The 13415-nt window shown below is 42.9% G+C and overlaps 1 protein-coding gene across 1 annotated transcript; it reads right to left on the bottom strand.

Annotated features, from left to right (window-relative positions):
* Nucleotides 1-372: 372 nt before the first annotated feature.
* Tll (nuclear receptor subfamily 2 group E member tailless) lies at nt 373-7822 on the bottom strand. The gene is made up of 4 exons (XM_076383263.1): nt 7756-7822; nt 1751-1987; nt 1210-1433; nt 373-1041 (listed from the first exon to the last, which is right to left on the bottom strand). Exons 1-4 carry the CDS (start codon nt 7820-7822, stop codon nt 373-375), a joined length of 1197 nt encoding a protein of 398 aa, XP_076239378.1.
* Nucleotides 7823-13415: the final 5593 nt, after the last annotated feature.

Raw genomic sequence — 13415 nt, 5'->3', positions numbered from 1 at the left:
TATCATTCTAGCATTCAGCTGTACAATTTCGCTTAAATCCTCTGAATAAAATTCAATTTTTCTATACACTATGCACCCCTCATTTGGCAGAGAAGTCAACTCCTTAGAAAGATCCCTAAAATTTTATACAACTCCAGGTTGTGTATCCCTATCTAAAATCTGCCAACAATCCTAGCTCCACAGCACTCTCAAGATCCACTCTTCACCCATCACTCTAGAAATTCCACAACCTCCCACTCAGTATCCCAACATCAAAATCCCATCCCAGATCACCCAGCCACCTCAAACCCCTTAATGTCCCTGCACCCTCAATCCTAAGGCATATGGTCAACCCTTCAAATCTATCACCACATTTCCACCAAGAATCTCCCTTCAAGCCGCCTTGTACATATCGCAGATAATTCTCTCAATAGGAATAACTCCAATGGTCCTCCTGAAGAACAGCTCCTCAATCGCGTGGGCAGAGACGGAGCGCAGGGTTGGCAGCAACAGCAACAGCTTGCCAAACCTGAGTGCGCCGAAGGAAGCGCCGCTGAGCCTCTGACCCAGAGCAAGTTGTGCCCCATCCCTCAGCCTAGCCACAGCACCAGCATCCCTGAGTCTACTCCCAGTGCTGGGGGATGCTGAACCATTGCTGCTTCTGCTACTAGGCAGAGGTTCGCTGTCCAAGCCTGCCTTGAATAACACGATCGCTCTGATGCACGCGAACTCGTATTGATCCAGGTTCATCGCGTGGAAGCCAGCCAGAGTATCCCTGAATCGGTTCACCTCCACTGCTAGGCCCAGACCCTGAGGTCCAGGGGGCAGGAGGGTGCTTGGGTCCAGGGTCGGGAGGATTTGAGCGGCTGCAAGCAGGAACAGTTCCCTCCAGGAGGATTCCAGGAGTATCAGCTGGTCCTCTAGGACGAGGCTCGTGCCTGCTGCTAGATCTCTGGCCCAGTGGACGTTCAGGAAGAGCAACCTTGCTGCCTGCTCGCAGATGGACTCTGCTGTTATCGCTGGGATCAGCGGCACGGATGGCAGTCCCGCCACGACTGGAATCTGGAATTTGGAACTCGAGATTTAGTGACTGGTTGGACACTTGTGTGTTTAAATATAGAGGATTTGGGGGTTGAGTGAGATTTTTTAATTTTTTTAACAATGGTATGTAATTGGCTACTGTGGCTAATAATCTGAAATGGTGGAATATTATTCGAGACACAAGCTTACCTTCGACATGGCCATGCTGTTGCAGTAAATAGGGTGTGGAAGGGGATGATGTGGGGCTGGCGCAGCCATCGAGACTCGGGGCTCTGTCGGTGGTTTAGGCAGAGCTAGATCCAAGGCTGCTGCTGGTGGGGGTACCATGTTGGCCATCATTTCGGGTTCTTTAAAATACAGGGCCATCTGCCTACGTAGAGTCGAGTTTCGTGGGCCTCGTTCGTGTTGCACAGCTGGAAAAATACGGAAATTCGCGTTAACATGCCGTTTAGCACACATTAAGGAACATGTTTATTTGCCCTTACAAATCTCTATTTTTATGGCGGGGCACAGGACAGATAGGCTTATCTGTATTCTTTAGAAGAGTCTTTAGAAAAAACATTCAAGTTACAGATGAAACAAAAATAATTACTGTGTTAGGTACACAGTGAAAGTTTAACGAAATCTATCTATGTCATAAATTCTATTTTTTCAAGATTAAAAACACTTTGTAAATTGATGGAAATGAGGACTTCGATGTTAAAAGAAGTAATTCTAGACTCAGGCTTACCATCCTTGTTCATGCCAGCCTGAATACACTTAGCCAGCCGACAGGCTCGACAATGGTTCCGATGTGTCTTGTCAATCATGCAGCCCCCTTCAGATTTCGTCTTGCAGACATAATGACGGTTCTTCCTGATCGATCTCTTGAAGAAACCAGCACAGCCATCGCAGGCGAATATTCCATAATGCTTCCCTGAAGAGTGGTCTCTGCACACCTTGCAGGGGATGTCATAAAGGATGCGACCTGAAACAATTACAAGTCCCTCGTTAGTCTATGAATTCAAGAATCCACTGTACTCCTATAATAAAAAAAAAAGTGAATCTATAATTGGAGTAATTGAACTCGTGCCAATCCCCTTCACTCCACCCCGCGGGGTAACTCCGTTTTAACCTCTTCAGGCTTAACAAAAAGCCTCACAATCCACAGCAAAACGTCGCATTGACACCCATTCCCGAGGGCGAAGACCAGGTTCGAAACCTTGCCCAATAGTATTTTGTATCGGCAGTTTACCATCGAAAACACGGATCCCACGTGAATGACTGTCGATGAATGGGATCGATTTGTCGCCGAGTTAGAGGACCTCCTGGACGCGCGTCTCTGTATACCTGTTCCGCGTGGGAGCAAGAGAGCAAAGGGTGTGGTGCGTATATAATGGAGGGGGGTAGCAACTCGTTGTCACGAGCTCCGCCCACGCCATTGAGTACGACCGAGCTGGTGAATGGGGCTGAATGGACCGGATGTGGCTGCTGCATTCAGCAGCCCTTAAGTGAGCAGCCCGAAACACGACACTTCGACTGGTATCGCCTGATCTCCCTTGATCGGTTCCCTCGGCTCCTTTATCTTACCTAACGTGGATCTTATACGACAGAAGGTTAAACGTTTTCGAATCCACTCTTGCCAGTCTTTTTCTCCCCTTATGGATAGGTGGACAGAGGGGGTGGAAAGCAAAGTGGCGAAGTCTGTGGATGGACCATCGCGGAACAGTGTCTGGGACTGTTTGTTCGAGAGATAAGGAGGCTAGATTGTGCTCGGGCCCAGATCGAGTCTGACACTGGGACCTTGGGCGGGTTTTTATTCCATGAAGTTGTTTGGGAGAATGCTGCTGGAGGAAGGGAAGGGATCTCGTGAGAAGTTTTTTTTCAGTGAAGTCTGTTTTTGTTGAGAGATCGAAGGATACGGTTCTTTGACCAGATCTGTGAAATTTGGGGAAGAGATGAGATAGATTCAGATACATTTGAAGATTTTTGTTTCAACCCCTTTATGACTACTTCTGGATTGTATTATTTAATATATAAATTTTGATATAAGTGTAATAAAATAGAAAAAATTTAAGATAAGATATTCCTGTACATATTCAATTTTTTATTACTTACATGATATGCAGCAACAACCTGTTGATTGCATTCAAGAGATAAGTTTATCAGTCGCTTGCGGAGATGCCAAGGTTATCAGCCTTTTCTCCAAAATTTTGACCTATTGTATGAAAAGAGAGGAGACTCTACAGCGAATGGCATTTTCGAGTAAAATATTAACGAAAATGCGAGCATTGCATGGAGTGGAGTGTATGGGTACTGACCGTTGCAATAAACGGGTTGCAATGTAAAGGGGGTGCGCCCTTGCACGATGAAGAAACACCCTTTTCTCCCACGATAAAGGGAAAGTTGGTGTACGTATATTTTTCGTCAGGGAATATTTTAGCGAATCCTCTTTCCATGGAGTTCTTTCAAATAGTTGCCAGCAGTGTAATAAATGTTTCAATTCACGAAAATGTAACTATTTATTATTAAATACAAGACAATTTTTCAATCCCTTATAATATAATTTTTTCTATGATTGTAAAGATGAAATATTAATTGTATAAAGTAACACTTGAAATGCAGTTTATGAATATTCTTTAGATTGGTACATATTTCACATATTTTTCAGTAAGTATGTGCTAAGCAACTTCCCCTATTTTATAAAGGAAATGAAGCTGAAATAGCTATAAGAACCTCAGTGTTGTATGTATTATCAACTTCCCTATTTTACCCTTAAAAAATTCTGAGACTTAAATACCAATCAAATATTCAATTCCACATAATTGCCTTATTACAGATCTCACAATTCCAACCTATTTCCACCCTCCAAGCATTAAGAAAAATAGTTTCGATTCACGAGGAAAAAAGAAATAGGAAACAAGCTCCAACACATTTTAAGAATTGCAAGTAGTATAACTCTATCATTACACACGCGTGCTTTTCTTCTAGTAATACAATTTTCAAAGTACGTAACTGGAAGCTACCAATAGACATACAGAAGAAGGCGGAGCACAAAGGAACGCGGTTTCCTCGTCGGAGGACTCGTGCAAGGTTCTGCGAGCCTACGTTTCAGAGACCCATTAAATTTGCATTGAACGCGTGGCCACTCGCGATTGAATTTTTCATCGTCGACGGAATCGAGGTCTGTGTTTTGCTCGAACGCTCGGCATCTTCTCCGCCCGTCGTTCTCCATTCCGTCGGCTCTTCAATCATTCATAGGATTTTTACAGTGATCGAGCTTCGCCCCCTTTGAGAGCAGAAGCGCACGCTTGCTTGCGATTAGCCACACGCAAATCGCGTGCTCCAGCTGAGGGGAACTGCAAAATCGACTGGCCTTCTTGCCTTTCCACCTTTCCCTTAGTTTTTCCCTGTGCCTTGGGGGTTGCACACCTTTACTCTTGCAAAAGCGGTTGATTCAGGGTGGTTATTTCACTAGCCTTTTGAGGTAGAAAATGATGCAGTGGGGGTAATCTGATGGATGAAGAGAACAAAATTTGGGAAACAGAAAGAAAATTTAAAAATTTTAAAGTTTCAGGTATTGGTGAATTAAAATTTTTGACTGAGCTTAAAGTGGTATTACTTCAAATTTAATTATATAGTAAGTCACTGAATTGGAAAGATTTCTAATAATTTAATAGTAGGAGGCGAAGAATTTAGACTACTTAAAAATTAAAGTTTTTTTAAATGAAATAAAATTATGGCTAAGTAACATTTGTCGTGTTCTCTTTGAAATATTAAAATGACGGACAGTCGATGTTCTCTTCGCCCTGAAAACTACCAATTGCTGTCAGAGGGGTTAATTTCGGGGTCGATTCGACCGGATGTGATTCACTCACCGAAGCGTCGGTTTGTTCAGAAGTTTTCTCCGTTATAAGACCGTCGATCGAGCAATTTCAGTGGTGCAGGTTCGTGACGATAAGATCGAGGGAAAAGTTTGACTTGATTATGGAACATCGAAAGGGGTGAATCGTCTCATCCCCGACAAAGAATTGAACCGAAGCTAGAGTCTCCGAAGTTTTTTCTAATGGCTGAGCAATTTCTCCCGCAATTATCGAATCAAGTTACGTACTCTTCCAGACTTCTACCATTTTTTATATTCTTTCCACGAAGGAAATAATAGTAGCGAAATTCTCAATAACTTCCTATAGAATAATTTCACTCTTATTTTCTCCAAACAATTTTTTGTATTTTTAATATCTCCGTAATCGTAAATTCCGGAAGAATTAGAAAGGAAACGGTGTTTAAAGGAAAGTTGGGATAATCTTCCCTTAGAATTACTCGTGACAAAAAAACCTTAAGAATCTTGGGATTAAAGTGCCTTTGCCGATAGTATTTAGGAGTGGAAAATTCTCTGCACTTTGAGTGAACATTTTTATGAATGTATGCTACTCCAAATAAATCATTCTCTAGTTTCTGATATTTCTGGGATATTTTTTATTTTACTAATTACGAATTAATTATTGAGAAACTCAGACTGATTAAATATTAATTTGAACGTATTCTACAGTGACACAGCATGCAGGTGACGAATATACAAAAAATATCTCTGATCTCCTAGTCCTTAGATGACATCACCACTCATTTTGTCATCGTCCATCAGGTGTTACGAGCATCGTTAGTGGAGCATGGGAATTTCGCGGCATGTGTCACGTACCAGACGCCTACCAATTCACCTCTTTCATATACGTGTATTCATTCGTCATCTGTTTGCCCTCCGCGGCTGCGGGGGTTGCCATGATCCACCCCCAGGGCGAAACATCCACCCGATACTCTATGTGCTTTTTAGCTTCTCGCTATTACCACCCCATTTAATGACTTCGATCGCTACGATACTTTCAGTAATCATATGCAAGCCACGAAATGAATTGAAAATAACCGGAGGTGTGTCTGCAAATCTTTAAAGAAAATGAAGATATTTCAAATAATTTCTCAACTTCTATTTCTTAAACTGAACTGTGCAGTAAGTGTAGATATACATTTTTAATAATTAAATTTGACTCAGATGATTAAAAATAATCGAAAGTATTTATTAAAGTAGATACTTTTCCTATATTTAATGGTACGAATAAGCTAGTGGAAATAAGCAGTCCAGGTGGGTTTTAAAGGGTCTCCCTATTTAGTGGGTTCACGTTACGAATCTAGCGCATTGATTCCTCAACAAATGACGCCAGAGCTCAACCACCCACGACAACCTGTTACCACGTATCGCGGAGATTCGTAGTCACCGCGTTCCATTTCGACCATCTGCCGTCACTTTCTCATGGATGAACGCCACTGAGGGCGAATCATTTAAATGCACGATTGTCCATCGAGTTTAAATGCCGCGCATATGCTATTTGTTTCGCACGAGATGGGAAACAACCCTCTCTATGACGATTAGCTATGCCTTCCACTTACCCTATATGATTAATGATCGTGACGTGAAAATTGCTATCTAATTTTTGGGGAATTGCTTTAAGTGGGAACGAATACCCAGGAAATGCAAGGTGGAAGATAGTAGAGAGCGACGGGAACTTTAAAGTTTTGATATTATTTTAGAAAATTAGTAAAATTTTAAAAACTCTACATAGATATTTTAGAAATAGTTAACACTTCAAATCTAACTTGATTCTATTCGTTACTATTCTTTGTTAAAAAAGTCTTAAGAATTTTTCAAATGCAATCATGTTTTGGTCCAGTGTATTAACCCTCTGACACAGTGTTATTTTGCTTCTTGAAATATTTCTGTAATATTATTGGAAACAAAGATATTCCAGGTGGCCAGGAAGAATGGAACACCTTGTATAACACTAAAAATTACAATAAAACAAGTGACACCTTCCTTCTCAGGTAAGATCCTTCAAAGGGGCAGGTAATTATTACCTACTTCGACGGTGACACCAGGCTTAGAGGGGTAGCAGACAACAGCTTTTATGACTGTGGTTTCAGAGCTAACGAGCATAGTAAACGCAGGCTTCTTTTTATTGCCGTCTACGTGAGGAATAGAGGCTACCGTTATGGAAAACGCCAGAAACTGGACATTTTTATTTTTTCGACTTGCGATTTTTACCGCGCATTGTTCAACGAGGCGAGAAAGAAAGAGGGTGGCATTAAGTTAATCTGTCGAGCGGAAATACTAATCCCAAGACTTTGGAAATTGTTGTTGGGAAATGGTAGATGAAATGAAACTCTCTAGGCTTTGAGGAAGTGGTAAAAACAGCAAATCGATGGAATTTTTATGGAAAAGTCGTAAGATTAAACGAGACAACATTGCAGAACGATTTAAGGAGAATTACTCGAGTTTGGTCCAGCGCAAGTGGTATAACGTAACATTCACGGTTTCTTGGGAATTTGAGTTCCTTCGTGATGGTAATTTTTTGTGGTAGTCTAACTATAATCTTCAATTCACTATTCACTAAAATACTGCTACACAGAAAATGGTTTGCAACAAAAGAATAGCCTTAACAACAGAATAACTAATTTCTCAAGATTCTCTTTTTCTTTGCCTAATTAAAAAATTTAATTTATCAGTCATTCTTCACAATTAACTTCAGCAACCCTTCCATCCTCCATCAATTAAACTATCCACCCCTCATTCACCACCTAATCTCCCACACAGCACTGGACCAAGCTCCTCACAATACATACAAACTCCCAAATCCAATCTGACACTTCCGAAAAATCCTCAAAGACCTCTTTCAACCACAGCACGAAACCAAAAATATTCCAACTTACTCGAAGAGGCAGGCATCTTCGGCTGCGTCACAGGCACATGTCCAATCTGTGGCTCCTGGTTCTGCATCCTCGTTGGAATCTCCCACAACACAGCACAACCGAGATAATTCCAAGTCTAGGACTCGTCGACGATCAACAATCAACAGTTGCAGCAGCAACAACTCGGAAAGGTGCACAATACAATCGCGCGAAACAGTCACGCGGATGACCAGCCTGCGACTGAGGACATGTGACGACGAAGAGGACTTCCGCGCCTCGGTGGCCAACCACTACTGTGCTCCCTGCTTCCTGCCTCTCGGGTCCTCGAGCACGAGGGCTAACTTCGCGATGAAACGTGACTGACAGTCATCGTGGCTGGGACTTCTTGATGGTAAGCGCGGCTCCTGACCGTTTGCGGACGTCGGGACGCTCCATTGGCTGGCAGCTTCCCTACCCCCGAGAGGGGGCGGATCCTCCAGCGATTGGAGCCGGCTCGACCCTGCCTAGGGGGTTGAATGTCAGCCGAGGCAGCAGGGAGAGGTGGCAAACGAGACTGGGGACGTCAGATGTCCCCCCACCTCGACTGCATCACCCTTTGTGTTGCCCCTATTCATCCAGCGGCGAGGTGAAAACGAAGGCACTTCCACCCCTTTCGACGTGTCCTCTCGCCGCACGATCGCCACCCCGCGACCCCTTGCCACCGAGGGGGCTAATTTCAGGCTGCGCTGAATGGGAGAATTGGGGACAACTGAGGACATCTTTTTTCTTTTTAATTTAGATTTTTTTAATATTTCTTACACGATTTTATGTTGGATTTTTTGCGAGGAATTTTCTTGTTTGTTTTAAGCTTTGCTGTGTTTTGACTTTTCATACATTATTATTGGGGAATATTTTCCTTGGTTGATCTGTGATTAAAAGTCGACCAAGCAAACCACCCCTCAGTTAACTATCTTTCTCAGCTAAACTGAAACCTCGTATCCATAGTTCTTAAGCTTCATCGAAGCGTAGGCAAAAATATTCAGGTAAATAGAGGTGAAATAAAGCGAGAGATACAGGGGAGAGAAGAAGAGGAGCTTTTTCAACGCGGGGGTTGAACAAAGACACGCGGGGGAGTTTGAACAGACTCCGTACCGCGGAATAATACTTTTGCAGGGCAGATGCGCTTCTTCCTGACTCTATGACTCCATCTTGAATTATCTCATGCCTGGTGCCCTCGTGTCGAGCTCACCCCTCGCGCGGGAAACACGTTTCAGGGTGCACAGTAGTGCTCGCTAACAGAGCGCACGAATTACGCCAAGAATCCCGTCATAACCGACGTAATATTACAGAGATTGGATCTCTCGATCGCCTGGCTGGATCACCCCACACCAGGTTCGAGGGCCTTCTCGATGATATCGCGCAGGGGTGCGTGTATTGTGTGAAGATCGATGCGATAGAACGTCTGAAGAGGGAAGAAGGGATTCGCGATTAATTTAACGATTAATTGACGATAGGAGTGGAAAATGAGGAATGCTCGGCGTATCGGGGGATGTTTGTGGAGACTTGCTTATGTATAAGGGTAGGGAGTGTGTAGGAAGATATTATAGAATTTAGTAGTTTTGTATTAGGGGTTTACTGTTATAAATACTCAAAGAAATAAATAATAGAAGGTTTGGTAATAGTGACTGGGGGTTGAACTAATATTGTAAATAAATTGTAGTCCTCTCTAGTGTATTACCAACAAAAGAAATTTCCTAAAAAGTAATTTCTAAAATAATCCACAGAAATAATTCTTGAACATACCCTAGAGTCTAGTACTTAATATTAAGATACTATTTAATTTTCTTAAAATCTTTCAACTTTTTTAAATTAACTCCTAAATAAAATAAAACTTAAAAAAAATGTTCGACAGACAAGCAGCCCTAAAAAATTCTACAAGATCTTTTTAATGAAATTATTTCACTACTGCATCGTTTTAAAGAGGGATAAAGACGCCAGCCGACGTGCCCTCTTGGGGTTCATATTCACCACCCTCGACTCGGTCTGCATTCAGGCCCTAAAAATTCAACTTCAGCGAATGCTCAGCCGACCGTGTCTCGTTTTTGGCTTTGGCGCAATATGTCGGGAAGATTATCCACGTAACTGTCCCGAGGAGGTTTCACAAGGGTGTACTCTCTATTCTGCGTCCATGGCCTGGCCTGGGGGAGGGGGTTGGAATAAGAGATTCGAGTCGCTTTGTCAAGAAGGCAAATACGGCTAAACGGACAGTAATGGGACGGGGAATCAAACTACAATTGTCTGCTGAACGTCACAATGACGAGAGAATTCGTCGATTTTGGATTCTTCTTTTTGTTAGGGAAACCCCAAAAAGAGGGTCAAAGGAGGCTGCAGTGTTCTGGAAACTTTTTGCTTTCCTTTTTGCTTACATTTTATATTCACTCTGTGATCATAGTCTAAAGCTAGGCTTCTGGACCACACACAACCCCTAGAATTTAGATGATGTAGCTTGTGAAAAATATGTCTAAATTAGCATACACCCCAAATCTAACAAACTAAAAAGAGAAAACTGCTAAAGCAAAAAGCAACCCACCACTATTCTCACATGCAAAACTCTATTTCCCAGCATCCCCAAATATCTTTGACAAGCTCCAACGCTCCAGAAACCATTCCTTCCGAAAACTTTTCAGCAACAAATACCGTTGTCCTCATCTTTCTGTCCAGCAGATCCTCCTCGAGAGGACTCTCGCCCCCGCAGAGGAGCTCCTAGATAAATGCCAACAGATAGGGCGCCGATAATAGGGTCAGTTCGTAAGCAACACAAAGCCAGTTTAGTACAAGCTCCCAGCCTAATCGTGCCACCAATATTGTCGTTAATTCGGCCGACCATCGATCCCCACAAAGAGTTATATAAGTAGCAGGGCGACGGGTGGTCCAGGGCCGCTTGCGCCGAGGAATGGGACACGAATCGTCGACCTGGCGATGTTGGGAGCACAGGAAGCGGGAAGGAAAAGGTAGAAATCGGTGCCTGGAAGTGGCCCCGCGCTTAGAGGCCCTAAGTCCAGAAACTTGCGAAGCCAGGTAGAGATCCTTGGCTGCGTCTTATGTCGCCGCTATCTCTCCCTAGACATCTTAGGGGGATTCCTCGCCAGTCGTTGGAACTATAATCCACCCAGAGGGGCTATTCACTGTTTGCGCCTTGTTTTACTGGTATTGCATTTAACGAGGTTCCAGGGCCTGGTCCCTTTCGCCGAAAGCAGGGAGTAAGCCGCAAGACAGAGTGTGAGCCCCTTTGCTCGCGGGGTGCCTCGCCGACTGCGGCTCCATTCCTGAGTTAGGGGATGGTGTTACGCCAATTGGGTGTCTACGTGAATTTTTGCCGATCATTTTTATTATGTTGCTTTCGTTTTATGGGAAAGGCTGTGTGCACTTGGTCTTAGGACCGTTATTCGGCGAAAGGGATGATCTTCTTAGGAGGACACTTGTTTGGGAGGTGGTTTATGACTGGAGATAGCTTCTAACCTTTCCCTTGGAAAGTACCCTTGTAAAGAGTGGAGATTACGCAAGGAATCGGTGTATTAATGGTTTGAACCAACTTGGAATTCTTGTAATGGAATGGAAAAGTATTGGAGAATATTCTGCGCGAGGCTTTTGAAGGGACTTTTGCGACTTAGGAGGCTGGAACTCCAAGAAAATAGCGAAGAAATTTGAAAAAAATATGAGAAACACTTTTAACAAGGATTATAACTCTAAAAACTATTTTCTACATTTAACACCTCAGAAATAAAAATTCATATCCATTCAAAGAGACTAAGATACAATTTTTAAAATAGAAAAAAATTCTGTTAATGAAGCTGTCTTAAAAAAATCCACAAATATAAATAATTTTGCAAGAAAAAATACCCTGGTAATTTGCGAAAGATCAAAGACGACCCGTCTTCGGAGGAAGAAGATGAGGAGGCCCTGTTAAGTCGTCTCTGAGCGGAGATCTTGCAAAATTAGGTTGACATTTTCCTACTCGAAGCGCCTTTTCCTTCAAGATCATTGGAGCAAGCGATAATCCCATAGCAATCATACGGTCGACTTGGCGAACATTATGGGGCGCCGTGGACTCCGTCAAAATTTCTGGCCGCCTCAGAATCGAAAATAAGACGGGGAGGTAAAGGACCGTGATCGGCGAGGACCGCGTTAATGGAGGATAAGCTCGTGCTTCTGAACTGACTCTGTTTCTGTTCCTCAGGTCGTCCTGCCTTTTACGGCGTTCACCTGCCGTCCCTTTAAATCTTACCGATGCACCACTGTTCGTCGACAATATTGTCTTTTTGTTATTCACTGGACGGCCGCGAAAATGGTACTTATCCCGTAAACATTCTACTTTTACGAAAATATTGTGGACTGTTACTTATTAGTATCTTTAGGAGCAAATTTGGTGCAGTTGAGGAAAAAATGTACTAGATTTCTGGCAGCATTTATATTAAAAATAAGATTGAAATTAAGAAAAAGAAAAGTGAGCTAATTATTGTAAATTTTGATACACTTTTTAGGGATAATTTTTTGGCTTCTATCAGAAAAAGTGGTAGCTGAGATAGAAAATCTATTAATTAGAATTTTATAAAATTCGTCATTCTAAGCTGTCTGCACCTGAACTCTCGCCCCATCACTGCAATAAATCAACAGAATTTCTCTCCTGGATTCTCAGGCCTAATTTATTTCCAATAGTCCTAACCAGTGAACAACACAAGCCTCGACACATCATATTTCACTGGGAACCACATCGTTCGCGTGACACACGAAATCGTTTAATCTTCGCCGCGATTAGAACAATGACCTGGCAAGGGAGACCTGTTGCTCCATGGGCCTAATCGAGTGCAGGGTGTACGCGTCCCTGGCGTTATGGGAAACGCGGGGCATATGGTCGGATCGATAACACACGAACGCGAGCATCACCAATGGCCCTCGCGTTTTACCTGAACAACGAGGGTGGAGTGTGGGTGTCCGATGAAACGCGGCAGAATCGGCCATATGCGAAGTTATGGCCTCATGAGAACGCTTCAGCGTTTTCAGTTAAATGCAATTTGACATGGGAAAGGATCATCCCACTGCCAACGCGAAAATATTGCTACTCGATGATTTTTGAGGATCTCTCGACGTTGAGAGAAACTTATAACTAGATAGAGGAAAATTTGAAGCTGTTTTTTACAAAGATTCCTCAGCGTTAAAAGTTTGAAAAACGTAGTAAAATTTCTATTACTCAAAGCTCAGACATGGCCAGACTTTGGTACACCCAATTCATCAAATTTTATAACATATCTCCACTATTGAAAATATGAGCAATGAAATTATTAAAGTACCAAGCCCTCAAAATACCAATTATTAAAGAAGAATCCACTCGTTTTATTTTCCAGTTACTCAACCCTATAGACACCCTGATTTACCCTTGTGGTCCCCTAGAAAAAAGCTGTAACGACAAACGTCAGGAAACCGGGAAAGAAGGTAGACGCTTGGACTGCGCAATGTTCGTTAGTCGGCCGGAAGTTCAGTGTTATGAAAATCAGTCGTCGGTTAAGATTGTTGAAGAAACCTAACGAACTTCTCACCGTCTACGTTGCGCTTCAGATAGAAAGTGGGCGTGCACCCGAGTGACAAGTAGCTGCACCGGCTAGCAGATCAGAAATCAGAGACGCTACCACCTCGAGGGGTTGAGA

This window comes from Calliopsis andreniformis, chromosome 8 (assembly GCF_051401765.1).
Source record: "Calliopsis andreniformis isolate RMS-2024a chromosome 8, iyCalAndr_principal, whole genome shotgun sequence".
Lineage (NCBI taxonomy): Eukaryota > Metazoa > Arthropoda > Insecta > Hymenoptera > Andrenidae > Calliopsis > Calliopsis andreniformis.
The sequence above is the reverse complement of the archived record's forward strand: the minus strand, read 5'-3'. Positions and strand labels throughout refer to the sequence as shown.